The following is a 26,984-nucleotide window of genomic DNA, read 5'->3' as shown; positions in this document are numbered from 1 at the left end:
CACTTGGTTAGAACAGAGATTTTACACCGTACACCCAGGACATTTCCTCCGTTTAGAGTTGACAGGTGCTTTTTTGTTCCAAACAATTGCTGTTGTTCCAGATCTAAGGTATTTTGGTATAAACAAAGTCTCAAAAAATTTATGTGAAACAAAAAAAGGGGGCCAAAATTCTCCTAGGGGAGAATTGAGGCAAGCGAGAGAAAAGAAGAGAAAAATCAATCTGCCCTCCCCCCATAAAAAAGATCGAAAGCTGCGCAGATCTCCAGTACTCCTCCTTCTCCTTTTACCCTTTGGCCCTAACCTCGCCACAAGAACCCCCTGTCTGAAATGCATATGAACAGGAAGCGCAGAACTTGACCATGAATCATAAAATCATTTCCAACAGCTCAGTGGGGGTGAGGTGGGGTTATATGCATGGGAAAAAAAAAAAAACAGAGACAATGTGCTTGTTATGTATGTACATATCCCTATCAAAATCAAAAGTCACCTTTGGAGGCTTGGTTGATAGGTCAACAATGGTAAGTGTGTTGCGATCTTGCCGACGAGAAGATTCTCTCTGAGAATCCCTGCATCAAAAAGGGATCAAACCCCCATCCCACACAAAACAGTTGGAAAAGCGAAGAGGTGGCAACGAAGCCCAAGAATGAAAGAAAAAAGTTTCGGGATTGAGTTTGACACTAGGGACCAGCCTAGTCGTCAAACGACCATTTCACTCCATGGACACGACCTTCCGCTTCGTCGGCACTAATTTTCCGTCAGTTAGCGTCTTGTGGATACAAAGCCCAAGTACGAGGCAGGAAAACGCGGTACTTACAATTTGTAGAAGAGATGGCGAGTCATGTCAAGTGAACCACGAGCCTGCATCAAAAAACCATCAGTAATCTACCTTTGTTTTATTTTAAGAATGTGATTTAACTTACGCAGGTTGGGCATTTGTCCTTGACAACAGCCTTGGAGGTCACACCTCCGTACTCAATGGTTATAGTCTTTCCGCAGTATGGGCTGTTGTTGTTTTCACTACCCATGATGTCGACGGAGATGGCGACAGCATCCTCACCCTGGGTATCGATTTCAGTTCCACAGGCACCCAGACCACCGTTGTAGAAAGTCATGTCACCAGAAAAGACCTGCTTGGAGGGGTCGGGCAGCTCGGTGGGTGGCTGCGGCGGTGGAGCAGGCTTGGATGGCTTAGGAGCTGGTGGCGCTGGTGGTGGGGGTGGTGGAGGTGGAGGTGGGGGAGGGGGAGCAGCTTTGGATGTTGTTGGAGCTGGTGGAGGAGGTGGAGGAGGCGGAGGAGGATACTGAGGAGCTTGGGTTGTCGTGGGAGCAGGTGGTGGTGGTGGTGGTGGCGGCGGCGGTGGTGGAGCCTGGGCGGTTGTTGTAGGAGCAGGCGGTGACTGTGGTGGTGGTGGAGCCTTGTACATGGTCGTCGGGACTGGAGGTGGTTGTTCAGTCGTGGTGGTGGTGAGCTCTGGTGGGGAGATTGTCTTTGGACCACCGGGGACTCCAGTGACGGTCAGTGTGACTTCGACGGTCTCGACGACAATGTCGGTGACGGTCTCCCAGACGATCGCGCGCTTCTGGAGAGGAGCGGCGGCCGCGAGAGAGGCGTAGAGGCCGGCAGCAGCGGTAAGGGCCTTGAGGAATTTCGGAGCCATCGTGGATCACAGGCGAGATTTCGATAAATGTTTTGCAAAAAGAAAAATCTCTCTGAAAGGTGGGATTGAAGATGTCCGAAATGAAGTTTCTGGCAAGGCGTCCACTGGATTGCTAGAGAGCTTGCTCTAGAACGACTGTTTCAAAAAAAAAGAAAGAAAATCGACGAAACACAAAATTTTTGAATCGAACCAGGCGATTCTCAGAAGACAGAAAGGAAGGTTGTTTCGAATTGGGATCTGACAGCGCAATCAAGGAGTGAATTTGCGACTGTGGTTTATGTTGGTTTTCCAAGTTTCGACAGCTGCTGAGCTACTCGAGAGAGAGAGAGAAAACGAACCGTGACGAACGGTGGGTTTGGTGTTTTGAGATGTGCGAAGATGAAACCCGGCTGTGGACTCAAAAGGAGTGAAGTCCCAGGCGAGCAGATCTGGGGGGGGAAGGGTTGGCGCTGACGAGAGTCGGGAGGACGAAAAGGAAGGACTGGACAGTCGTCAAGACGGACACAGAGAGAGAGTGTGAGAGAGAATGTCGTCGTGAAGAAGAAGAAGAAGAAGAAGAAAAGGAGAGGAGGAGGAGGAGGGAGATGACGGGGGTGGACGGGGGGGAGAATTTAAAAAAAAAAAAGAGAGGTGGAGGGCGGTAAAGACTGAAGAGCAGCGATCCCGATCGGTCATTCAGGGGGCGGCGCGCGGCTCAGCGACGCAAGCACCAAAAGACAAAAAGCAAAAAAAAAGAAAAAAAAAATGTGCCTGACTTGGTTGGGGGCCCCACTTCACCCGAACAGGGCTAGCGTGGCAAGACGTCAGCGCCAAGAGTGGGGCGCGATCCAGGGCAAGGGTGCAGGGTGGCGGGGTATGATTGGCGGGTTCGGGACCTGACTAGGCCTGTTTGGGAGCGCAGTCCAGCTGGGAAAGGCCAAAGAGGGCAGCTGATGACGGAGCCTGACGAACCAGCAGCCAGCTGTCTCTCTCTCTCTCTACATACGAGTTGTTGAGTGGTGGAATAACGAGGGAGAGGGAGAGAGAAAAAAACCCGCTTTTTAAATCCCCGATCGCTGCTTACCCTGAAACGAAAAAGCAAGGAAGAACAACGCAGGGCCCCAAGTAACGAGAAAAGAACCAGAAGAGCCAGAGAGAGTCAGCGAGTCATCGACCGCCAGGTGGGCGCTTTTCTTCCTGCCCCTCGAACGAAACACTGGCGAAGTGAGCAGATTCTTTTCACGCCTGCTCCCAGTTTTTTTTATTTTTTTTATTTTTTTTATTTTTTTTATTTTTTTTTTTTTAATTTTCCAGGCCCAAAGATGGTCGGCTGTTGCCGCCCTTTCCTCCGGCCCGGCTGCTCGTGTCGCAAAGCCCGCCAGACGAGCGACTCCCGAGAACCTTCGCACGCTCCTCCTCTGCTTTGAAGCTTCAAAAGAGGCGCGCTGCGTTGTCGTTTTTCGGGCATTCTAGGCCCTGTTCGGGAGTCTGTGGCCAGACCCGAGCTGAAGGAACCACCGTCGGGCGCGTCGTTCAGCTTCGGCTCCGCTGTGGACTCCGCCGTTTCCCGGGGGCAGAACTTGTCGTCCATCCTCTGTTTCCTGGTCCTTCAGACGCCGTGGCAGAGTCGAGGCGGAAAACAAACCCGATCCATCTTCCAATTCCCCACGTGGCGACGCCGATAACGCGTCGATAACCAAAAAGGGTCCGAGAAAGAGAAAAAGCGCAAAAAAAAAAAAAAAGCAAAAAGCGAAAAAAAAAAAAAAGAAAAGAGTCTGACGACGACGCGAAGCTGATTGGCGGTCAGCCTGACTAACTATTTTCTCACTGGCTTGTCGGCCCATTCTTTTCAGCTGCCGTTGGCCACCCTTCAATTCGGTGCCTGACTTGGGTTGCATCGAGCCGCCAGGTCCCAAGGGGAAAAAAAATTCACTGATGATCTCATCTCTCTTTTTTCTGCTTCGTTTTTCTTCTTTTTCCTGTTTCCTTTTTTCAAATTATAATTATAATAATAATAATTGTCTTTTTTTTTTTTTTTTCAAAATTGATGTACAGAGTACGTAAAATATAAACCCCCCGTTTTCAAAAACTTGTCAGTTGAGGGTAAAATCCTTCAAGACGAGCTTGCAGAGTTCAATGATTTCTTCCAACTTCCTCCATCCAGCCATCTCTCATCCTAAATCTCTCATCACCATGCCACAGGATCCGCTATCCAAGCGCCGTGATCCGGGTGTGCACAAACCCCGACCTCCTTCTCATCCCACTCCCCCCCGCCTTTCGCCCTGACGTTCCTCAGTTGCCAGAAAACCGGTAATCTAAAACAATTATCAGCCATCCAAAGCATATAAACCGACAGATCTATGCATTCAATCAAGCCCCTCTTTATCTTGTCTTCTTCAGATCAATCAAATCTCTCCATTTTTCTCCAGGCACACAGGGACCAACAGCGATCAGCGATGTATGCATGCCCGGTCAAAAGATGTTGGCGTGTTTGACAAATGACGCCCAGAAACTTGCTCATCCACCCGTTGTTTCCAGTAGAGCATATGCAGATACAGCCGAAATAAGACCCCTGGTCGACAAATCCAAACACTCAAGTCAAAAAATGGGCGCACTCCATGCAGGCTGTCCGGCCCTCACCCCTTTCATCTGCCTTCCTGCAGGTGGCGACCGCCAGGACCACCAACCACCACCACCCATCACCATCACCGATCAATCGCCGTTGTGCCCCGCGTGCGTTCGCTGAGGCGGTCGGTGCCATGATGCCCGTTTTTTTCTTTCTCAGCATGCTCATGTAATCGGCGTTTACCCCCATCGGGACATCGCGCGTTTCGGCCCTCAAAAACATCATCACCAAAACATCCAGGAATCTTCCAATGGTTCGAACTAGTTGTATCATCTTTATTATAAATCATGTACCATTCATTTATTCTCCTGAACACCAGGAAAGACATCTAGCAAAAGGGGAAAAGAAAAAAAAAGGAAGAGGACCCTCTAAGATACATACATTTCCAAGACATTTCCAGTGCATCAGATCATGTATGCCGCCCAAAACCAAAATTACAAACAGAACAAGCAAGAAAAGCAGAACCAAAGAAAACGAAAAAAAAAAGAAAAAACAGGGAGAGAAATGACGTGATAGGAAACCCATTCACCCAAAGATCCTGGTCTCCCGCATTGAGAGTATTTCCAACGCCGAACCGGGGGGTTGGAGGAAAACAGAACCCGACAAAGATATTGATACCTCCGAAAAAGAAATGGTTTTTGAACCAGGCGCCCAGCAGCCGACCGACAGAAGACGAAGGGACATCACGGCATTCATTAAAAAAAAAAAAAAAAAAAATTGCAGCGCAAAACAAAACAAACACAATAAAAAGCGACTCGGAAAAAGGGGGAATATTAAACAAAGGAGGATGCATGGTTTGAGGGGGGGCCAAAAAGCCAAAAGAGAGAGGGGAAAAAAAAAAAAAAAGACGACGCGTTGTGATCTTAGAACCAGTCTCCGTGGTCTCTCATCGCCTCAGCAACCTTAATGAAACCGGCAATATTGCTACCGATGACCAAGGATGGAAGCTGGCCCTCGCTCAGCGCGGTGTAGGTTTCGGAGGTCCTGACACCGGTTTCGAAGCACACCTTCATGATGTTCTTCAGTTTCTGGTCGACTTCCTCGGCGGTCCAGGTTAGCCGCTGCGAGTTCTGGGCCATCTCGAGACCGCTGACGGCGACACCACCGGCATTGGCGGCCTTTCCGGGGGCGTACCACACGGCGCCGCCTTTCTTGTGCAGTTGGCGGTGGGCTTCGAAGTGCTCGATGGCGGCGAGCGTGCAGCCCATGTTGGAACCTTCGGCGATGTACTTGCATCCGCTCTGGATCAGCCCCAGAGCTTCGGGTCCAGACACTTCGTTCTGGGTGGCGCATGGGAGGGCCACATCCACTTGGCCGACGTGCAACCAGGGCCGGGCTCCTTCGATGTACACGCATCGGTCCTTGAAGTGCGGGGCGTCGGCAAGGGCGGAAAGCTGCTTACGCTGGTCTTTGAGTTGCTGGATCTCATAGATCTCTTGGGGAGTGATGGAATCGCCTTCGTTCCGGATGACGAGAGCACCCTTGCTGTCTGAGAGAGAGATCACGGTTCCACCGAACTCGATGACCTTGAGGGCGGCGTACTGCGCGACGTTTCCGGAGCCGGAGATGGCCACACGCTTTCCCTTGAACGATTCCTGGCCGTTGGTGGCATATTCGATCATGTGTTGCACATACTATTTAGTCCCTTTGATGAGCAATCTGATCCTCTCTTTGCATTTTCTCTCTTTTTTTTTTTTTTTTTTTTTTTTTTTTCTTTTCTCCCTCGAAGCGCTAATTGGGAGTCCTAAGGTCGGGAAAGAAAAACTCACATAAACGAGACCATAACCGGTGGCCTCGGGGCGGATTAGGGAACCACCCCAGCTAAGACCTTTTCCGGTCAAGACACCCTCCCAGATGTGTCTCTGTCTCTTGTAGGCACCGAACAGGAAGCCGATCTCTCGGCCACCGACACCGATATCACCGGCCGGAACGTCGATGTCGGCGCCAATGTGCTTGCTCAGCTCCATCATGAAAGCACTGCAGAATTTCCGGATCTCGTTGTCGGACTTTCCCTTGGGGTCAAAGTCGGCGCCACCTTTACCACCGCCCATGTTCACTGCGATCAACCAAATGTCAGCCCCGGCCATGGCGTGTTTGTTGAAGGGGTGGATGGGAGGGGAGGAGAGGTAGGGAAAGGAAATGAAATGAAATGAAGGATTCTTGACATACATCCGGTGAGTGCGTTCTTAAAGATCTGCTCGAAACCAAGGAATTTGAGGATGGACATGTTCACGGTGGGATGGAAGCGGAGACCACCCTTATACGGACCCAACGCAGAGTTGAACTGAACCCGGTAGCCCCGATTGACCTCGAGCTGTTGTTCCCACCCTCCCAAAAAAAAAAGGGGGGAAATTGATTAGAGACTTGCGTGACTATAAGACATGACCGGATGAATTTCTCCGGCTGGCAGGACTGATTCTCACCTCTCCCTTGTCATTTTCCCAGGTGACGCGGAATTGGATGGTACGCTCGGGGATGGAAGCGACCTGGAGGGCCTTGCGGTACTCTGGGTGCTTTTCGAACAAGGTGGAGTTTTCGAGGGAGAAGGCCAATTCTGCGCAGAGGTACGGTCAGCCTGTTGGGTATTGATCGCTTTTGCTTTTCGCTTTTTGCTTTTGCCATTTTTCTTTTTCTCTTTTTTTTTTCCCCCTCCTGCCTTCTCCTCCCTCCCAATTGGTGTCTGGCATTTGATGGTGGGCGGTTTGAGAGGGAGGAACTAGAAGCAGGAGAGAAAAACAGGAAGCAAGACAGTGTGTGGAGACAAACCTTTGTAGGCCTGCTCGAACTCCGGCTCGATCGGAAGATGGGACATGTCTGCTATTTTGTTCGTGTATAGGTTATACGTCGGGCGTGTGTATTGATTGTGTGTGCCTCAAAAAAGACTGGGGAAGAATGTAAGGAGGAAAGAAAGATTTATTCCCAGGGAGCTCCGGACCTTTCTGGCAGGGAACGAGAGATGATCTCAGAGATGGGGAAAAACAAGCTTTGGTGCGTGTGCAGATCTGGGTTGGCTTCTTTTCTTTCCCGCCGACCTTTGGGACGAAAGGATTTGAGTTAAGATGAGAAAAAAAATAAGGAGTGAACAGAGGAAGAGAACAACGAGAAGAAGAAAGAAGAAGAAGAGGAAGAAGAAGAAGAAGAAGAAGAGAAGGAGAGGAGAGCAGGAGTACTTTAATTATTTGTCAAGCAGAAGTATCCAGCGAGTCCGGTGGCCATCGATTATCTATCTCTCTGTTTGAGGATTTCATTATGTACTACGAGGTCAGGCAGCTAAAACTAGGTAGAATTTTACCCTCAAAAAGGCACACACACACACACACACACACAGAGACTAGATCTCGAGATCCAATTTTACGGTTATCGTGGCCCATCCCCACCCCCTCATCTTTTCTTTTTTCCTTTCTTCTTCTTTTTTTTTTTTTTTTTTCCCCCCCCTTGGCCTTCCCTCTTTTTCCCGATTGCCGTGTCGCAGCCAGCGTCGCTACCGGGGGGGCGTTTTAGCTTCACGGCACATGCTTCTCGGAATATTCTTTCGAGGCTGTTTTGAAACCTTGATATTTTCTTTTCCCCCCCCCCCTTCTTCTATTTTCTCTCTCTCTCTTTTTTTTTCTCTCTGTCTGTCTGATCTCTCTCTTCTTGTCTACATGTTTGCTTTTTCTCACCTTTTCTTTCTTTGCTTTCTTATTTTCTTTTCTTGTTCTTTTTTGGTTTTCCTTATCAGCGGAGCGGACCAGAATTGCCTATCTATGCGGCCAGCTGTCCCGGTGGAAGCTTAATTTAGCCTATGTGGGGTGGGGGAGGAAGAGGGAAAAAAAGAAAGAAAAAAAAAAAGTAAAAAAAAAGGAATTAAGAATCAAGGCATGCAGTGGGACGGGGATGGGGGTGCCGGTGGTGGCGGCAGACAGGGAGAGCGAGAAACGGGGTGGTTGAAGCTCGACAGAAATTAAAAGATACAATTCAACGTGACACAACGGTTTTGGAGGTCTCAAATGGTGTGGCCGTTGGATGGAGTTTCTTAATACTTTTTCTTTTTCTTTTCTTTTTTTCCTCTTTTTTCTTTTCTTTTTTCCTTTGACTTCTTCTTCTTCTTCTCCCCCTTCTTCTCGTGTTGTTTTCTTGTCTGTCGCGTGCCGTGCTGGAAGAGTGCATGACGTAATGGCTGTCTGAAATCTCTTGTGAAGTTGTCTACATATATCAGGCCTGCTTAAGATCTGATATATACTCTAGTAATGATCTACAGGCATCAATCCTTGATCCATCTCTACTCGTAGCTAGATATTCGTCTTCATCATCATCATCGTCTTTCGTCTCCATCTCTCATTGCGTTGCCGGTTTGGAGAGGCAGCGATAGATAGAGATAGGGAGAGAGAGAGAGAGAGACAAGATCGCCGCACGGACCAGCAACCAGTTAGTTACAGTTTAAAAGATGACGAGATGCAATTGACTAAAGTGCGATCCGATCACGGAACCTTATCCGGCCCTTGTCTGCCCTACCGCCGACCTTAACTTACTCAATCGCATTATTATGTCGAGAGAGAGATAACGGCTTCTCTCCGTCAAACAACACACATACCGACTACACCCACTCACTCACTCGGTAACCCGGCTTCGTCCCCGGCGTCGCCTTGCCCGCTCATGGGTGGGCCCTACGCCATCCGAGCCTTTGATGAACCTTTTTTGCCTTCCTCTCATTTCTTCTCTATACCGATCGGGGATGATCGGAGACAACCGCGTCAATTATCGTGCCCGGATCGGCATGCGATGCTGAAGCTGTGGCAGTGTGGAAGAGAGAGAGGGATGGCAACATTGCTTCTATCGAAGTAGAGCAGCCATATCCATGCGACCTCCTCTTCTTTTTTTTTTTTTTTTTTTTTTTTTTTTCTCCCAATTTTTATTCCTTTGGCCTGAGAAAATATATCTGTCTGTTCCGTGGAGATACCCCCCTCCCGCTTATTTCCCAGCAATCATACTGTGATGCCAAAAAGTGCCCATCTTACTTGTCTGTTTGCCTGCACTACATCTGCCTCGCGGCATTTACCATCTGACAACGCCTATACGTGCTGCTGTAATACACACACACGACCCATTCCGAAATCTCCCTTGTTGCCCCCGCCCCCCGCCACGCAGAAATATGACGCGGGCCACAAGAGACTGGAGGCCCAAGTCTTTTTTCTCCCCTTTTTCTTCCGCTTGGGACGACTTCCCGTCCGCTTAAAAAAAGCTTAATCGCCGATAACACTCCGTACAAGCTTTTTCTTTTTCCCTTCTTTTTGCTTCCTCGCCCACTCTCTCCCGTCTAGCAGGTAACCCGGTCAAGGCTGCTCGTACCGTCCTGACAATCCGAAGATCTCATCCGGCTGTTCCCATGGTAGCCTGGGAGGGGGTGCGGGTTTTCTGCTGCCTATCAAAAAGCTGTTGTTATTAACAACCTCTCCCCCCCAACGTAGGCGGTTGCGTCGATGACTATGTGCAGTATCGGGATGTGCTGCCCAATGAAGGATGTTCACATTTGGGATGATGAGATTTCCTAACCGGGATATACATAGTCACCCTATATTCTGTTTTTATGCCGCGGGACATCCTGGGCAGATATCAAGTTCTCTCCCCCTCCCCCTCCCCTGTTATTAACATACACACGGTACAAACGAACTAATCATCCCAGTGACCTGGAGCTTGGATTTTAAGCATATCCTCCAACCCAAATTTAAAGGTACACCCGATCACAAGCTAGGACTTGGGGACTCTGGCCCAACCCAAATCTATAACACCATCGAACCCATGGACCTCCTGCATGAGTCGGTAACATGTCCGATAGGCAAAACCTCTGCAGAGGCCCCCCCCGGTGCAGATCGAACACCGGCTTCGTATGTGTATGAAAAGAAAGACGGCCAAGTTCTCTCTCAAGTTTATGGAGCTGGGGGAATTCATCCTATTGGCCTCCCTCCTCTAAGCCTTGCTTCTATAATCCCTGGCGGTGTCTCCGCACCCTGCCTTGCCCGCCTGATCCCTACAGTCTTCGACGATTTACTTATATAACACCTCTAGAATGCCTTTTCTAGAAACCGAGTCGAGCCGCACCCCTGCGGTTCTTGATCACATGAAAAACCTTGACAAAGGGAAAAAAAACTAGTTAATAGATAATCGCGCGGAGCAGAACCCAGGCACTACTATACCTTGTTATGTACTCCGTAGAGTTAGCCTTTCATACAACGTAAATGATGCTGTTGAACTTGTTGAGAGCTCTCTCTCTCTCTCTCTCTCTTCCTTCTTGGCTTGTTTGCAGACTTTATGAGTCTCTCGCTTTCGTTACACGTTAGACTTTTCTTTTTTCCCCTTTAATCCTCTACGGTCTTTATTTCCCTACAAAAGCTCCCTGAATGCTGCTTTTGCTCTTTCTGTTGCTTCTCCGGTTTCCTATTTAGCCCCAGGTTGCGCCTTTCGTTCAACCCTGGAGAAAAGAACTCAGCTTGAGTAGGCTTCTCAGAATTCAAAGGTAGCCCCCTTCTTCCCCCCCCCCAAAAAAAAAAAAAAAAAAAAAAAAAAAAGGAAGGGTAGGGGTTTAATGGAAATCGAAGACGACATTGGCCTAAAATATGTTCAGGGAGAGAAATCCTGAGTTAGCCACTATGAATATCCGCCAGTTCGCAAGGTTTGGAATGGTTAATTGTTTCGGCTCTGGAACGGACTCGAACATCCACAACATCAGGATAGTATTAGGTTTTAGTTGCAATGACTTAAAGGAACTGCCGTTCTATCTTCACCTATACGGCCTTGTAACTCTCTTTAGCATACGGTGGTACAACTTGTCGTGGACTCGAAATATGATTATATGCTTCCTCCTGGGTATAATATACATACAGGACGACACGCTACCACAACCAGCAGCCAAATGGCCCAAATTCCAAAGCTAACTAATACAGAACACACGAAATCATCTAAGAAAAAAAACCGAGTCACTGTGTCAAAACCTTCTCCCAATCCCCAAAAGCCTTTGCAAACCCAACTTCCTCCTTTCTGGGATCGCGTCCGAAACCGCCAAATGTTACACCGTCATTTCCATCACTCCCCGCATGGTCACCGTCCACATATCCCAAACTCATGGTTGGCACCATACTCGGCCTACCGTGCGCGCAGTGGAACGGAAACACGCATTTCGCCAGTGTGGATATTAATTCTTTGCATTCCTTCTTGCTCAGCTTGTCATTGAACATTATGGCCGAGCGGCACGCGCGGGAGTTTAGCAGGTCAATGATACCTCGGGGGCAGTGGGAGATGGAGTGAGGCCAGTGCGGAGCTGATGTAGTCTCTCCGCCACCCACCTCTTCAGCGGACGCGGACGCGGCCGAGGCGACTTTCGGCTTTGAAGTCGTTTTATCATCCTTGCGTGCCCAAATTTCGGATCGAAGCAGATCAATGGCTAGTTTCGGCTCTGCTCTGCATCTTTCGAAAATGAGCGTCGGAAGAGTGGTTACCTCCACTGTTGCGTGCGGGAATGATTTGTCCCTGGATGTGGAGTAGCTACAGCCCCAAGAGGCGAAATAATCTGTTCGGGATTCAAATAATCGTGCCTCCTCAGACGATACTTTGAACAGGATCGGCTCTGGGAGGGGAGTAGTATCCACTGTATGAGAAGGTGACGAACCGCATAATTCGTCAAATAGCCGCTCCACGCGAATCCGTTCGTCTGCCGCGTGTTGGTCGACTAGGACCAAGATCCGCTGGAAACCTGATTTGTCGCCCAGCGATTCGATCATCCTCAGCAATATGAACTTATTATCCACCTGGGCCACGATTTGTGCATTTGTAAGACCGGATTTTGTTAATCGACCAGTGAATGATGAGGAACACGCATTTTCGAAATCTGCAGCGATAGGTAATACCCTGGAAAGCCCCGTATTTTCTTGCTCTAATTGGTTTGGGGTAGCAGGCCTTATTGATGGTATTGGGCGTTCGAACGGACCAAAAACAGGATTTTTCCATTTTTGAAGGACACAGTCAATCCACGGCGTTGGCGAAGAAGGGCGCGATCCGTCCGCGCGATATGTTCTAGGCTGCCGGGAGGACAGGCTTATGGAACGAAACGGAATACGCTTGCTTCCGTTTGTAGGCAGTGTTTGGCCGGTGCGCTCGTTGATATTCAGGGCCTCTTTAGTTAAAGGGTCCGTCCATTGAATGATATTGTCTCTAGGACCTTGTTGAAGGCTATCAGCCTCTCCATCTATAGAGAACGGGGCCTGTTCCTCTGATTGTATCTTTGGAGTGGCACAAGTTGGTGATCTGCTGGAGGGTCGAGACTGCATGGATACCGGAGCCGACAAAGAGGACAAGGGACGAAGGCCCTCTTGTAGTTCGTTTTCGGGTCTTCGGTTTAGGGTCTCAGTCGGTATTCTCCTTTCCTGTGCCAGTTCGGAGCGTATTTGTTCTTGAACATTTTTGTTGCTTCCAACCTTAACTCTAGTCCAATTTGTAAAATCACCTTTGGGGTAACCTGGAGAAGCTGTAGAGCTACCAGCATAGTTTGGTAATTTAACTCGAGAATTCAAAAACTCCTCGTGAACGGATGGAATAGGCTCGGCGACGACAGAACAAGAAGAAGAAGGGATAACAGCACAGCTCCTGGGCCTTTTACCGAGCCTCTCTTCTACGGTGGCCAAGGCAGATAAGTCCCGTGTTCTCTTCTCACCTCTGAGATTCCGCGGTCGCGAAAAATGATACTGTTCGAGAAACCGTCGAATCATCGCAACAAGGACGTTGAGGATCCCTTCAAGAGATTTTTCGGAAGATAATGGCCCGTTTTGCTCGCCAGTCAAGGTGTCCTGTCCCGTTAGATTTATTCGGATGTAAAACACTGGCCACCTATTTACGCCTTTTGCCCGCGCTTTATGCCTTTTCTCAACCGGTGTATCCCTTCCACGTTGACTGTCTTTTAGATTCAGCCCCCGAAGCTCCTCAGCAATCTCTGGCGTACTGCTGTCCTCTGAGCCAAAGCTAGAAGCTGCAAATAGTCGATTGACCTCATCATACAGAACGTTCGCATTAAATTGTTGATTTAGTGGGTTAATCCCAAACGATATGAACTGCGCCTGCTTGGTAGGACTCGGTGTAAGAGATATGGCGGACTGAACGAAGATACCGGAAGCTCGAGCTGACGCCGTAACCCAAGACGCGGGATCTGTGGAGGTAATATAGCCGGCTTGAGAGAGGACGGAGCGTATCTGAGCAAGATCAATAGCGGAGTCACCGGGGTAACTTGTTGGCTGTCTCAAATTTCCCGGCCTTTCCTTTCGGCCCCGCAGGACCAGCTTTCTAGACCTTGCGACGTCTTCAAGGATGACCTTTGGCATTTTGGTAGACGCGATCAGCAATCCGGTCAATAGCCTCTTCAGGTCGTCCCACTCCCTATCGATCTCTTCGTCTTTTTGGAGCGTCAGGGCGCGATGTTTCACCCGAACAGGGAGGTTCCCGAACAGATTAGTCACCGTGACCTTGGTACCGTGTTCAGAAGCGAACTCATGATGTGGCGGAGCTGGACAAAGCCTAGAGATCGTCGTTGAGTGGTGATATGTCACGGAGTTTGTCGAGGAATCGGGACCATGACGAGAGGTGACCGTGAGCAATGCAAGCGACGCCAGCGACGGAAGGAAAACACCCTTGCAACCGTATACCTCTCGTAAAGAATTAAGTTTTGACGTATCTGCTCGCATACACAGGCACCAAGGGTCAGCTTCGGATCGTAGCTCGAGATGTCAAGGATTACATACGATGGAGCTTGCCGAGACCTCCTCCTTCCTCGAACTCAGAGGCCGGGATGCCCTCCCCGTCGTCTTCGACCGCGCAGCCGCCTTTTTGGAAGTCCACAGTTATGGCTACTGTCTGAGCATCCGCGTCCAGTGAATTCTTGACTAATCCCAAGATAGCGCTATTTAAGCTGGTGATGGAAGTGGACGACTCAATCTGGGCCGCCACCTTGGGGGGCAGGGGGAGAATAGAGGGAGTCCGAGACGCCATTGTGATGCCGTGACCGTCAAGAGCTCAGGTGCTATCGAGTCGCTAGGGTTTTACTTGGTGGTCCATCGGATCGAGCTATCTAAATGCAATTGAGACGGCGCCCGCATTCAGCCTTGTCATTGGGCTGGATTGCCCTGGAGGCCGGGGCACACTCAAGTACAACAGACAGTCTCTCGGGTCTCGCAAGTAGTGGCGAACCATTCCATCCAGGCAGCATTGCTTTTCTCATCTCATTCTGCCCTGACTCTCGGCCACCAATACGATCCCAAGCTCTTTGACGGGAATGCTGAAGGGGGAACCAGCTCCAAACCGCGTTTATTCCCGGGGTCTCCAGGCTCCGGGGCCGGCAACGGCGGGAACAGTGAATGTGTCAAGCCACACAGGAAGATGGTCACTTTCTCTCTAGCGAATGAAGACCTCACGCCCGGACAAGCTCGCGGTCAACCGTCGACGCCAGCGCGGATGATCGCAGCGAGTTGCTGATCTCCGCTGCCTGGCGAGTCGAGAAAGACCTGGCCTGGCCCTGGGCGGTTACGTAAGCGGGGCCGATTGGGCCGCCGGGCGTGCGCATCGACATCATCGTCGTCACCATCGATCCGCCGTGCAAAAGGGTGTGCTGGCGTGGCTGTCCCGTCCTTGTGAGCCGAGCGGACGTCTGTGGTTGCTGCTGCTGCAAGACGGGACTAAATTTGACGGAGGAAAACCTCAGAGAATCTGCTGCTGATTGCTCGACGCGGCCTCCCGCCTCTCCACAGTTTCAAGACGGCCCGGCGGCACTAACTAGCGCTCAGCATCGGTTTGGTCTGGGATCAGGCCGACATTTAATTTATGACCTTGTCTTTGGCTGAAACGCGGCCGTTATCCCTGCACCGAAGACCAACCCGCCGTGGGTCTGTCCTTTCAGTTGTCTTTCTTCCGCTTTGCACTTCCTAGACAGTTACCGCTCAAAGAGTGAAATTCGATGACCAAAATGGCGACTACGGAGGCGCCCTCAAGACCTCACGGTGTGTCCAGCCTTGTGGACGATGCCGCTTCAGATTGGGGGGGAACCAGAGGATGCTAACCCTATTTGCTAGACCGTCATGGCCGCCGCCGCCCGTTCGCAAACTGGATGAAGCGCCTCGCAAACCTCAAAAGCTCATCCTCTTCAGACTCACCTGCCAACTCTTCAAGCCACAAGCATCGGAACAGCACGGCGACAACGAAGAGCAAAAAATCCGCTAGAAATAATCCCTATCCCTTATCGGGAACCGTCTACTCGCCAGGCGTAGAGCGTGCTAACAGACATCTCTCGTTCACGGAACCGGCAAATAGCTTGCATAGAAGCGAATTCTCCCGTTCGGAGTCTTATATCGAAGGCAATGATAATCCATCTCCTGTGGCTGGCCGGAAATCTGCCGCGCCAACGCTATCCACGAACGGTGATACCGTGATGTCAGAAATTTATTCGAAGGCGGGAACCTCAGCGACCGTTGGAGGAGGCAGAAGTTGCCGCGGTGGCGGAGAGGGGAGCACTTTCTCATCGCCTGCTCCATCCGTGCGATCTCTCACCACTACGCTCACAACGGTACAATCGGGCGCTCCAAATCACTACATCACCGGTGTTGCCCATCCTACAGGCCATGGAGGCAGCCAGCAGACCGTTCAATTTACGCATCAATTCCCAACGACGCCTGTATCCGCCATCCCGCCCCATGTCACCCCGCATCCGACAACGTACATGACTGCCACCGCAAACAATCTTCTTACGGACAACGCCTCCGTGCTCACACTCGCGTCTTCGTCCAAGCGCCGCCGCCGAAACTCTCTAGACACGAACGCATCAGTCCGTGCCCTTGCACCGTCATCTATCTTCAGTGGTAGTCGCGAGAGCTTGCCTCTCAGTGTTCTCAGCGGGAATATGGGAAGTATCAACGCCACACAAGGCGGCGGAGGGGAGCTAGCAACTGGCACACTGGGTCGAGGCGGAATGGCAAGCGGCGAACGCGCTAGCGTCTACTCGGCCTCGGGCGTTGGGATCGCGGATAGGAGCAGTATACGTAGTGGACTGCAGTCCCATCATGCGCGAAACGATAGTGCCACCGGCAGTATAAGTGGCATTACAGCGAACTCTTATCTTCCAAATGGCCCCGGTAGAATCAGCCGTCGGAGCTCGGGATGGGGAGAGATACCCGGCTCCGAGGATAGTGAACATGACCAGGAAGAAGACGCCAAGGACGACTCGGACAAGATTGAAGGTGGGGACGGTAAGGGACAAGACAAATCCAACTGATTCTTTGATATGATATGATGGTGATTCCCTGTTTTCTTATACTGGATGGTTTTGGTGGATTCCTGGGATCTGGGGCTATTGGTTAATGTTTATTGGGTGCATATGCGCGATACATTGATACGGGTTCTAATTACTATTTCATTTGCCGTTTACGGGCTAATCTGATGCGTCTGTACATACATGCCTCAGCTAACTACCTACTCCTACGCACCCTGGTGGCTTACTGTAGATTTGACATCGCACTTCCGACTGATTGATCTCTGGATCACACATCACACATACAGGATGGACGCTTTTTTGCCTTGCCAGGGAACCCAGTAATCTTCAACACCCCGCGAGAATGGCATTTAATCTAGGCGAAGCACCGTTTTTAGAGTTCGATTTCCCCGCAGGAGAAATATATAGCCACAAGTTTCCCCACACTCCAGGGGGATTGTTTCCGTTCCTCGACTCCGGGGACGATGGGGACAAGCAACATAGTTCATTCAGGTTCATTCGCCCGAGTGCTAAGACAAAGTTGTTGTTATGGAGCAGCTCATAATGGCACTCAATGTCCATACCCGATGCTGGAAGGAGTCGAAATATCCTTTTGGTTATCCCGGTTGATCGAGAACCAAAATGGCAGAAATCCGCATCAATAACGAAATACTTGCGACGGTCAAGGATAAAGTTGTCGTACTTACCGGTGGGTCCTTGGAGTGGCTACTCCCTACGAAGATACTTACGCATCTGACGCTCATCTTCTTTACCAGGCGGCGGAAATGGCATTGGTGCCGCGACTGTCACCAACCTTTTCCACGCTGGCGCTCATGTTTACTACTGTGACTGGGACGAAAAGCATGGTACCGAGCTTGATAGGTCATTGAGATCCGGTGCGCAGTCGGGAAGCGGTTCGTCAACGTTTATGAAGGCGAACGTTACCGACTACGAAGCGCAGTTGGCGCTGTTTGACGCTGCGTTTGACAAACATGGAAGAATAGATATGGCCATTTATTGCGCAGGGATTACGGACCCAAGAGGATGGCTGGATGTTAAGGAGTTGGATTTGAAAAGCGTGAGGAAGGTAAGCTTGGGGAACACGTCTGCTCCTTGTCGAACCTTTTTTCCTCGGCATCTCACGCCTTTTTTTGTACACAGGTTCCCCAACAGCTGATCAATGTCCTCGACGTTAATCTTATCGGCTGTCTTTACTTCTCCCGCATAGCGCTTGCGTATTTGAAAGAGGACGCCGCAATCACCCCGGAAAGTTCCAAGTCTCTGACTTTCATATCCTCCGTAGCGGGATTCAAAGAGACTCCGGGGGTGATCGCCTACTCTGCCAGCAAGCACGGCATCATTGGCCTGATGCGCTCCCTTCGTATGACGAGTGTCTCGGAATTTAATGTCCGAGTGAATGCGATTTGCCCCTGGGCGACGGACACCCAGATCTTCAAAGGTCTAAGCGATTCTTGGAGGAATAATAACCTACCGTTCAACACCCCTGCGGACGTTGCACGTTTAATTCAACACGTGGCTGCAGACCCGGAGCTCCACGGCAAAGCGGTCTTTGTAGCTGGGGGAAAAGGGTTTGATATTGAGGAGGGTATTAATCGACTTGAACCAGAGTGGCTAGGGGAGCAGCAAGCGCGAGAGCTCAACAGAGGACAGCTGACGCTGGGAAAGGTATGCCATGATTGTCCGGTGTTCTCTTGGTTCCACTATTAACTGTTGTTGATCGAACAGGGAACCGGCTGGCTCAATAATGAATAGAAAGTCAAGGATCATCAAATGCATCAATTCTCTTCGGCTCGACGCTGTGGTTGGCGATCTGGGGGCTTACATAAGGATATTCGACGAAAGCGGAAATTAGGGCTGAAAATATAGTTAGATAAGATAAGGGCTCATCAATCACGTGAAGAGCTTAAAAATTACAATTTTCCGGGGTTGATTGGCCAATCAGGTTGCGAGATTTATTTTTCTGTGAGCAGCGAGTCATCGAACGCTGGCAGTGAAGGGAACCGGGCGCTCAAATGTATATTTGTATATTTCCCCTTTTTTTCAACTTCTTCCTACGCTAGTCTCCCTATATCTTGAGGGGAGGATCTATACTTGTCCGTTTCAATTAAAATTAAAGCAATTGACTCCGTGATGGCGTTCACAATCAAAGTCCCCTGCTCTTCGGCCAACATCGGCCCCGGTTTTGATGTAATCGGTAAACCACCCCCAGACATCCATTTACCCCCGAGCGCTTTCAGTTGCATGGAAAGATTTGACAGGGAGTATGCTGCTAATAACCAAGCCTAGGCCTTGCGCTATCAATCTATCTTGAACTTCACGTCAGCACCACTACCAACCCCTCCTCTGACAAACCCAAATTAAACTGCGCCATCACATATGAAGGCGAAGGCGCGGACGAAGTCAGCCTTGACCCTGAAGTTAACCTAATCACCCGTGTTGCATTATATGTTCTCCGGTGCCATAATAGCCATGGCTTCCCTATCCAGACGCATGTTCATATCAAAAACCCGATTCCGCTAGGTCGAGGGCTAGGATCAAGCGGCGCAGCGGTGACCGCTGGGGTAGTGCTGGGAAATGAGGTCGGAAAACTTGGTCTGGATAAGGCGAGAATGCTGGATTATTGTTTGATGATAGGTAGGCTTGCAGGCCTTTCAATTCGCCGGCTCAATGGGAGACTGATCCTTTATGACGGGTGTTGGAATGATGGAAAAGAAAAAAAAGGTTTTATAGTATGCTAATTCCGATATTGACTGATAGAACGCCATCCCGATAACGTCGCCGCAGCTCTCTACGGAGGTTTCGTGGGCACGTACCTCCGCGAACTAAAACCTGAAGATCTGGCCTGGAAAGAGATCCCGCTTAGTGAAGTCCTCCCGGCGCCAGCGGGAGGAATAGATACGGGCATCAAGCCGCCAGAACCGCCCGTCGGAATAGGCCATTATAAGAAATTTCCATGGGCAACGCAAATCAAAGCCATTGCGATCATTCCCGATTTCGAGCTTCCTACCGCAAAGGCTAGAGAAGTCTTGCCAGAAACATACTCCAGAGCCGATGTGGTATGTCATCCCTGGCTTATGCAACAAGTCCAATCTCCTGTTTCCAGCCCGTTAGCTATCTAACCCGTCTTTGCCTTATTCTAGATCTATAACCTCCAGCGCGCCACTCTCCTTCCATCCGCTTTCAGCCAAGAGCCCCTCGACCCGGATATGATCTACCTCGCTATGCAAGACAAAGTCCACCAACCCTACCGCAAACATCTAGTCCCAGGGCTCACGGAAATCTTACAATCTATGAATCCCAGCACCCAACCTGGCCTGCTAGGGATCTGTCTCTCAGGAGCGGGACCCACGATTCTTGCACTAGCCACGGAAAACTTCACGGAGATCGCAAACAGGATCCTTGGCGTGTTTAAGGAGAACGGGATTACATGTCAATGGAAGGTGTTGGAGCCAGCAGAGGACGGTGCGACTGTGGTCAGAGAAGACTAGGTAGATAATACGAGTGTTCCTGGCAATGGAGAGAAGGATGAGGCATACTATGGAACACTCGAGAAACGATTTATTGTATATTTTAGTTCCGGGGTTCAATCGTTCTGGTACCCGATTTTTTAGGATGAATATAGAGTGTAATAGATGGCGTGAAAGAGGATGATCGATATGTAGACCTTTAACGTTCTCGCGAAATGAAGCGTCGAAATGCATTCCAATACCCATACAATCTAGGGCGGCGCTTTGAGGCCGGTTAACCAGACCAACATCCTCATATATGTCACCATAGCTTTCCCGACCCGAATTCAACCTTATGCTCCTGCAAAACCATCACCCGTAAATTCAAATGATATCGTACATCTAGTTCAAAGCATATCTTCCATATCTAAATCGATAAACTCCGGATTTCCCATGTCCATCAAGGAGAAAACGTCATTCATACCCGTCCCTATCCCGACACCAGCATCCCCACCAACTCCATTTCCAAGTAGCCCTGCTCCTGCAGCTGCCTCTGCTCCAGCAGTACCGTTCGGATCTGCCACAACAGCTGAAGCGGCGGCATCAAGCATAGCATCGAGATTTCCGGGTGTATTTCCAGTGGGGGCGACGACTCCTTGATTGGATTGGTCTGCATCTGGCTGCTGTTGCTGGTGTTGTTCACGCTGTTCATCATCGCCACCAACTGCTTCGAGGTGGATACTGTCCATGATATTACCGACATCCACGTCCCCCGGTGCTATTTCCGGGATGGAACAAAGTGCCTCTACTCGACGATGAAGCCGGATTATTAGCTCTGCACGGTGTGGATCCGCCTCAATTAATTTTGACAAAGATTCTCGCTGTATACCAAGGGCATCACGAAGTGTCAGCATCCTACATCCAGGAAGAGGATATTTATCTTGATCCATGTGTCGGTATAATATCTGCTCTAATGCGAATGACTCGGCCATTGGAGCACAGATAAGTGTTGCCGCAATGTCGAAAGCTAAGTTACCACTTCCGGTTTCCGTTTGTAATTTAAGCTCGTCAATTAGTCCCTGGAGCACTCTTTCAGAACCAACGTGTCCTATCCCGGCTAGCATTTGACGATGAGTGTAACTTGGAGGAGTCATGCTTATCTCTGGGTCTGTGCTCCATAAAACAAGTGACGAAAATGTGTTGCGAATACTGGTCACTAAGCCTCCACCAGCAGGGTTGGCTCTCCAACTATCTAGTTCAGTTTGATTGGTGGCGCCAGTTCGTCTAAATGAGTGATATTGTTCGAGGACGTCTAGGATCGGGCTGATATCCGTTCGAGATGGGTGGCGGGCCCTGGTATCTTTTAGTGTAGCTTCCAGTGTTCGCGAAGCGATGCATAACACAGTCCGGTGGATTTCTTGTGCTTCTCCAGATATAGAAGCGGGCTTTACAAGGCCATAGAGGATTTTGAGTGACGTTTCCAAATCGCTTTCGGACTCCCATATATGGTTTCCAAGCCAAGTGAGCGCCATCACCAACGCCGGAAGCAGGAAAGGTTCGAGAAGATCTATCCCGAATTAGTACAGATTTGCCGTTTCTCAGTTCCTGCTGAGAGATCAACTCACACTCAAATCCTCCCTTGAGTGTTTCGAATTCCATTTTCCCAGCTTCACAAGCCGTTAAGCTTTGGCTGAACAAAGTTGCAACCAGGAGATAGAACTCTTGTGGACTGCATGAGGACATCGACTCATCACTAATCCCTTCGGCGACAAATAACGCAGTGATCCATGCCCCTAGATTTTGATTTTGCTTTTCGGTTAGATCTTTAAGTTGCTGACTCGAAGCACCAGTGTCAAGAAGCCGCAATATAAACGAGTCAGGTTTATTTATTCCCAAATCTAGCGGAGTCAAGGCATATTTGTATTTGAACGCAAGTACCAGGAGTAAGATACTGCCGAATTCATCATACACTAGCTGACTCTCGCCTGTTATGGCGATGTTAGAGAAAAGTATTAGGGAATTCAAATGGAGGTTAATCCTTACCTTGGTCTTCGTCCCACTTCCACGCATCCAGTAGTGAACAGAGAGGCTGTAGAATAAAGGACGGGCTTTTGAACAAGAGAATAATATCTAAAGTTTGTGGCCGCCGTGACAGAGAGTTACAGATACTTTTCAAGGTCATTGTCTCCTTCCTCGAGCATAAGTTATGCATGACCTCAATTATAGCGTCAACTATTGCTCCGGCATTTCCTTCCATGGATTCAATTCCATTCAAAAGTTGCTCCGCTCGCTCAGGATTGTTGTTTATCTGGGCGATCAAAGTGTCCTTCATGAATTGGCCGCCGACTGGAAGGGTTTGCATGGGATTCTCTCCCAGTAGACGCTCGATGCTCGATTCGGGAATCAACTTATGCAAGGCGCAAGAGAATAGGAACTCCTGCCTGACGTCCGAAAGCACTGAATTTCCTTGCATAGAAAAGGTTTCAGAGAAAGATGGAAATGTATTCGGATCCACGCGGCTCAAAGCACGGGTGATGCAAACCTCCATAGGGATTTGTGACATGGATGAGGCAGACATATAAGCAAGGAACGGCGGCAGTTTGTTGACCAGAAATGCTCTGAAAAGAAACATCGTCTTGCTGGATTCATTTCGATACATTCCATTCGATAAGACATCAAACGCAGCGGTAATTAGCTCTTCGACCATTGAGATGTGGTCACCCTGGATCAAAAAAAAAAAGAAAAATATATCAATTGGTGCTCAGAAGATTTCCCGTCAAAAATGCTTACCCCGTAGCGGTTGTTTAGGTAGTTAAGAAACATGCTGTCATCGATCAATGGGCGTCCGGCAAGCTATACTGGATCAACAATTACTCGGGTCCGAAGAGATGTCGGGGCATACCAAAGCATTAATGTAAATATAGAGCCCGGCTCTTGAACTTGTCGTAGGAATGTCCACGACGTTGGATTCGAACTGCAATGCTGCAACATTAACGTCGCCCATCATCGACTCTTCCAGTCCTTTGCTGCTGTCGCTCGGATAAATGTTGAAGTCTTTCTGAATAGAATCCAACCTGTTTCTTAGCGGAAGAGAGTAACTGGCACAGATAGGTGTGTATGACGAAAGAGCCTGTCCAAGACGCTTCCGGTCTTCATTTATGGTCAGCAGGGAGAGAGGATTGGTCTTGAAGAATGTTCCAAAGCCTACCTTTTTTGGACAAAGAAGATAGGGCACTCACGCCCTTTTCAGTGCCTACTAAAGCAACCAGCAAAAGGCCAAGGCTTCCGAAAATACACGCTCCATCCTGATGGCCCAGTATATCTCCAGGTTGGTCGCTTTCCGGACCCTCACACGACGGGCTCCAAGCAAGCAGGGTAGAGATCCAATCGGCAACGGCACAAAGGACATCGGTCGCGCCCCGCGTTGCTTTAGGTCCCTGACCCATAGTGATGGTAGCCATGACATTCTGTATTATCTTGTTATCCGTCATCAAAGTTGACGTTTTTTTCTTTCTTTTCACGCCCTTTCGGTTAGGCCCTGCCTTTGATACCGGATGTGAATCATCATATATCGTTGAAAATAACAAGAGTGTCTTTAGTATCTCAGGCAGACTAACGTAGCCCAGTTTTTGCAATACCTCAACGTACAGCGGTATCAGCGGATCCCACATGAGGCCTGTGGCGGATCTCGCTTCCAGGACAATTCGAATCAGCGCCTTTTCCGAGATGGGATGTCGGCGCATCATGATTACTGAAAAGTCCCGGAATTCGGTAGAGATGATCCTGTGGGATATGCATTGTTCCAGAAAAAGGGCCCATTCAGGCCCTGATGCTCTGTCATCTGTAAGATAGGCCATCTCTCTACTGTTGGTGCATGGTAGATTGCTCCCAGCAAGAAATGTAGTCAGTAAATCCCTAAAACCGCGAATTACAAGTAACAATGACAAGATAACCCTAAATGAGATATTAACAGAGACCCAGGTTATTCACTATAATATGCAAGCATTAAATGCAAATTGGCGTTTACCTTCTTCCTGTTTCCCTCAGAGCCTGGCCCAGATGTGTGTGTGGTTAGTGATGCTGGCGGTTGTTCCAGGCTGTGGCGATGAGACAGTGACGGAAAATGTTTGTTGCGGGGATGATGAAAAAACAAGAAGACTAAGAAGATGCTTGCCCAGTCTACCCTACAGAGAATGTACTCTGTACTCCATATAGGTAGAATATTTTACCGCGAGATGAGCTCATCGGTGCGTACAGATTAACCCAGTGAGCTGAGCCCATCCGACCGGGTGACTATGCAAAGTTGACTCCAACCAGCTGTACTCTGTAGCAAAATGTAAGTTTCAAAACCAAACTTACAAAGTGACATTTGAAATTTATTTCTCCATTCCTAATATCCTTATTTTCTCCGCGTATTTACTGGTTGCCAACCAATAATATTACATGTAAATACCTATAATTTCATTTTGTCAGATAACTTTGCTTAGTCATATGGTTTGATGAGCTCAGCTCACAGTGAGTTGACCTGTATCCTGGTACTCTGTACTGCTACAGACGGATTAACTGGCATGGCTTCAAGTGAGAGTTCCGGCTCCGGCTGCATGGCTGATTGCCATTCAATTTTCAAATACTAATATGACAGAACGGAATCTCCCTTGTTCCTACAAATTCAGGCTGCTCACCTACCACGGCATGATTCTCAATCTAATGTCCTTGTGCACATCACCTCCAGAGCTTTATTTACTCCATCCACTCACACTCTTGTGAACTATTTCTCTTTTGGTGGTCTTTTTGGCTTTTCCACAGAAAATATGGGGGAGAAACACACAGAAAGTAATGAATACCCTCAGTCATCGCCAACTGACAATGTTCTTATTGAGAGGTTCGGGCTGCCAATGCCTATTGATGGCTTGAACGTGCCATCTGTTTCCCTCCAACCTAGGCCTTTCTGTCCTAGTCGGCCCCAGGCTACATCCAGCTTCCTCGACGTCTTCCCCTTTGAGCTTGTGGACATGGTCCTCTTCAACCTAGACTGCAAGTCTATGACTAGACTCTCTGCCACAAATTCAAAGTTTGAAGCATACGTTAAGGCCCTCACATTCTACAAGCGCATTGCAGAAGAGTGCCAAACCACGCTCTACGAGTTAAAGCACTGCGGCCTCTATGGCACTCTTCCCGTTAAAAGGATATTCGACCTTTTGCGAAACCCATACTGCTTCACCTGCGGCGACTTAAGCACTTCAGTCTTGATCCCAGACATCCAACGTTGCTGCAGAAGCTGTATGGGGCGAAAGGCGGATATCACATCTATCAGAACCGAAACCGAAGTCGACGGGATTGACCTTGCGTATCAGCAGCTTATGGACGGCGCTCCCCCTTTTTCACAATCAAAGTGGACATGTGCCTGCCTCTCTATCATTCTGAACTTCTCGCACAAACACAGTTCCAGCCCTTTATCGCCAAATTACGACTGGATGTGGCTGGCTTCTGTGCAGCTTCCCTTCCTGGATCCCGATTCTGGAAAACTCGAATTGGGCAGACGCTGTATGGCTTGTGGATGGGCCGTTCGGCGTTTTGAGGATGAAGGAAAACCCATTCCCTATTCTCAAGCTAGTGAACTGGGGCTCATAAAGGACGAGGAAAGGCGTGCAATGTTCCGCGTCTATTCGGTTGAAGGCCTCTTGAGGCATATTAGAAGCGGAGAATGTCCTCATGCTCCGCAATACGAGAAAACCATAGCGATAAAGTCTATACCCTATTACGCTCTGATGCAATGGTTGAATTGGATAATCGACGTTGAACACCCCAGCGAGTCGCACTCCAACTAATTATACTTTTATACTTTCTCTCGGGTTACCATGGTGGTCTATGGTCTTGTCAGTAGCTGTGGTTTATTCGAGAGCCTTGTGTAAAGCCGAGAGATCGATACAATACACCGTAGTGATGTATCATTGTTTTATATCTTTATCCTATGTAATGTGAGGGGAGGTCTTGGTGTATAAACCTGAACGAGGGACTCTTGGGGGAATAAAGGAGTTTAAGGACGAATGTTGCCCTCAATGGAGAGCGGTCTCAATTCGGGGAATATCCATGCCTGTCCCGGGTTCCTGCTGCTGCCATTCAGTGATATCAATATGACATCCTCCAATGCAGGTGCCTAGTATACAGTGCATCCCGATGTGTGTGCTCCACCACGGTCGACATCGAAGCAAATAAAACGAAGCAGAAATCCTAGAGTGTTTCCAACTTGAACGCTGCCTCCACAATCCATTCTTGTGGAGAAAAACTACACCTGATGAATGAAAGTAGGGTTAATATTAAAGAACAGGGTTCCCAATTTCCTTCAAGTCAACGAGGATATGAAAACAAAACTCTATGGTCTGCTTTGTTATTCAGAGAAGCTTGATGCTTAGGAACTCCGCACCCCAACGGGTCAGAAGTATATCCGGCTTCAGTAGCTGCTTCAAGGATGCACAAAACTGTGTGACCAAGATTCTGGAGCTGAAGCCAGTGTCTCTAATCACAAGATCACCCACATCGACTTGGAGCGTCGCAATATTATGAATGTTGGGAGATCCCGAACAAACGGAAAGCTAGGTACTGTCTTCTTTGTGTTTTTTGGCACGGTCCGATTGTCAACCGAGCAGAAACTATCTAAATTACCCGCTTCGAAGACGACGGGATCAGCATCGTAGATAACCGTCGCAGGTGCGGGTGGATTGACCGGAATTGGAGCGCCCGCCTTCAACAATACGAGATCGGAATCGTCCATCCCGGTTATTTGCTTGCGCAACTCATCGCGGATGCTAGCGAAGAGCCCGATTGAATTCGACTTAATTGTTCCACTATTCTCTGGCGGTTGATGGCGACAGAACATGGACTTGCGTTAGCTTTCTTGTGCCATCGGCGGATATGTACTTATGAGATCAAATACTATTTGTTGTATGTCGATTCTTTCACCGCATTTCTCCAATCCGAATTTAAAATCTTCGTCCGTT

General features: G+C 49.1%; 9 protein-coding genes across 9 annotated transcripts; 4 read left to right on the top strand and 5 right to left on the bottom strand.

Moving 5' to 3' along the window:
• Positions 1-689: 689 nt before the first annotated feature.
• D8B26_003524 (uncharacterized protein) lies at positions 690-2,577 on the bottom strand (the record flags this gene model as incomplete). The annotated part of the gene is made up of 3 exons (XM_066124169.1): positions 921-2,577; positions 815-858; positions 690-744 (listed from the first exon to the last, which is right to left on the bottom strand). Exons 1-3 carry the CDS (start codon positions 1,656-1,658, stop codon positions 690-692), a joined length of 837 nt encoding a protein of 278 aa, XP_065980248.1. The 5' UTR covers positions 1,659-2,577.
• Positions 2,578-4,672: 2,095 nt separating this feature from the next.
• On the bottom strand, positions 4,673-5,056 carry D8B26_003523 (uncharacterized protein; the record flags this gene model as incomplete). Its single annotated transcript, XM_066124168.1, has 1 exon — positions 4,673-5,056. One exon carries the CDS (start codon positions 5,054-5,056, stop codon positions 4,673-4,675), a length of 384 nt encoding a protein of 127 aa, XP_065980247.1.
• Positions 5,057-5,126: 70 nt separating this feature from the next.
• D8B26_003522 (uncharacterized protein) lies at positions 5,127-7,075 on the bottom strand (the record flags this gene model as incomplete). The annotated part of the gene is made up of 5 exons (XM_003068239.2): positions 5,127-5,897; positions 6,033-6,319; positions 6,433-6,577; positions 6,687-6,817; positions 7,030-7,075. The coding sequence occupies 5 exons, from the start codon at positions 7,073-7,075 to the stop codon at positions 5,127-5,129; spliced, it is 1,380 nt and encodes a 459-aa protein (XP_003068285.1).
• A 3,993-nt stretch (positions 7,076-11,068) lies between these two features.
• MLH3 (DNA mismatch repair protein) lies at positions 11,069-14,699 on the bottom strand. Its single transcript, XM_003068240.2, has 2 exons — positions 14,025-14,699; positions 11,069-13,957 (listed from the first exon to the last, which is right to left on the bottom strand). Exons 1-2 carry the CDS (start codon positions 14,269-14,271, stop codon positions 11,217-11,219), a joined length of 2,988 nt encoding a protein of 995 aa, XP_003068286.2. The 5' UTR covers positions 14,272-14,699; the 3' UTR covers positions 11,069-11,216.
• Positions 14,700-14,874: 175 nt separating this feature from the next.
• Positions 14,875-16,757, top strand: D8B26_003520 (uncharacterized protein). The gene is made up of 2 exons (XM_003068241.2): positions 14,875-15,275; positions 15,348-16,757. Exons 1-2 carry the CDS (start codon positions 15,233-15,235, stop codon positions 16,541-16,543), a joined length of 1,239 nt encoding a protein of 412 aa, XP_003068287.2. The 5' UTR covers positions 14,875-15,232; the 3' UTR covers positions 16,544-16,757.
• Positions 16,758-17,161: 404 nt separating this feature from the next.
• Positions 17,162-18,292, top strand: D8B26_003519 (uncharacterized protein; the record flags this gene model as incomplete). Its single annotated transcript, XM_003068242.2, has 4 exons — positions 17,162-17,228; positions 17,296-17,606; positions 17,681-18,205; positions 18,266-18,292. 4 exons carry the CDS (start codon positions 17,162-17,164, stop codon positions 18,290-18,292), a joined length of 930 nt encoding a protein of 309 aa, XP_003068288.2.
• Positions 18,293-18,670: 378 nt separating this feature from the next.
• Positions 18,671-20,197, top strand: THR1 (Trihydroxynaphthalene reductase; the record flags this gene model as incomplete). The annotated part of the gene is made up of 4 exons (XM_003068243.2): positions 18,671-18,734; positions 18,827-19,174; positions 19,298-19,596; positions 19,681-20,197. The coding sequence occupies 4 exons, from the start codon at positions 18,671-18,673 to the stop codon at positions 20,026-20,028; spliced, it is 1,059 nt and encodes a 352-aa protein (XP_003068289.2). The 3' UTR covers positions 20,029-20,197.
• A 54-nt stretch (positions 20,198-20,251) lies between these two features.
• NUT1 (mediator complex subunit) lies at positions 20,252-23,732 on the bottom strand (the record flags this gene model as incomplete). Its single annotated transcript, XM_003068244.2, has 6 exons — positions 20,252-21,553; positions 21,612-21,971; positions 22,030-22,708; positions 22,777-22,839; positions 22,889-23,136; positions 23,195-23,732. 6 exons carry the CDS (start codon positions 23,730-23,732, stop codon positions 20,394-20,396), a joined length of 3,048 nt encoding a protein of 1,015 aa, XP_003068290.2. The 3' UTR covers positions 20,252-20,393.
• Positions 23,733-24,672: 940 nt separating this feature from the next.
• D8B26_003516 (uncharacterized protein) lies at positions 24,673-26,214 on the top strand. Its single transcript, XM_066124167.1, has one exon. It carries the CDS (start codon positions 24,798-24,800, stop codon positions 25,812-25,814), a length of 1,017 nt encoding a protein of 338 aa, XP_065980246.1. The 5' UTR covers positions 24,673-24,797; the 3' UTR covers positions 25,815-26,214.
• Positions 26,215-26,984: the final 770 nt, after the last annotated feature.

This window comes from Coccidioides posadasii, chromosome 2 (assembly GCF_018416015.2).
Source record: "Coccidioides posadasii str. Silveira chromosome 2, complete sequence".
NCBI lineage: Eukaryota > Fungi > Ascomycota > Eurotiomycetes > Onygenales > Onygenaceae > Coccidioides > Coccidioides posadasii.
The sequence above is the reverse complement of the archived record's forward strand: the minus strand, read 5'-3'. Positions and strand labels throughout refer to the sequence as shown.

Bases quoted from the DNA above. Each gene is read 5' to 3' on its own strand.
- D8B26_003516 (XM_066124167.1), top strand. From the start codon at position 24,798: ATGGGGGAGAAACACACAGAAAGTAATGAATACCCTCAGTCATCGCCA.
- MLH3 (XM_003068240.2), bottom strand. From the start codon at position 14,271: ATGGCGTCTCGGACTCCCTCTATTCTCCCCCTGCCCCCCAAGGTGGCG. The intron at 13,958-14,024 runs GTATGTAATCCT...GTATGCGAGCAG, and splicing joins AGGTCTCGGCAAGCTCCATC to ATACGTCAAAACTTAATTCT.
- D8B26_003520 (XM_003068241.2), top strand. From the start codon at position 15,233: ATGACCAAAATGGCGACTACGGAGGCGCCCTCAAGACCTCACG. The intron at 15,276-15,347 runs GTGTGTCCAGCC...CCTATTTGCTAG, and splicing joins GGCGCCCTCAAGACCTCACG to ACCGTCATGGCCGCCGCCGC.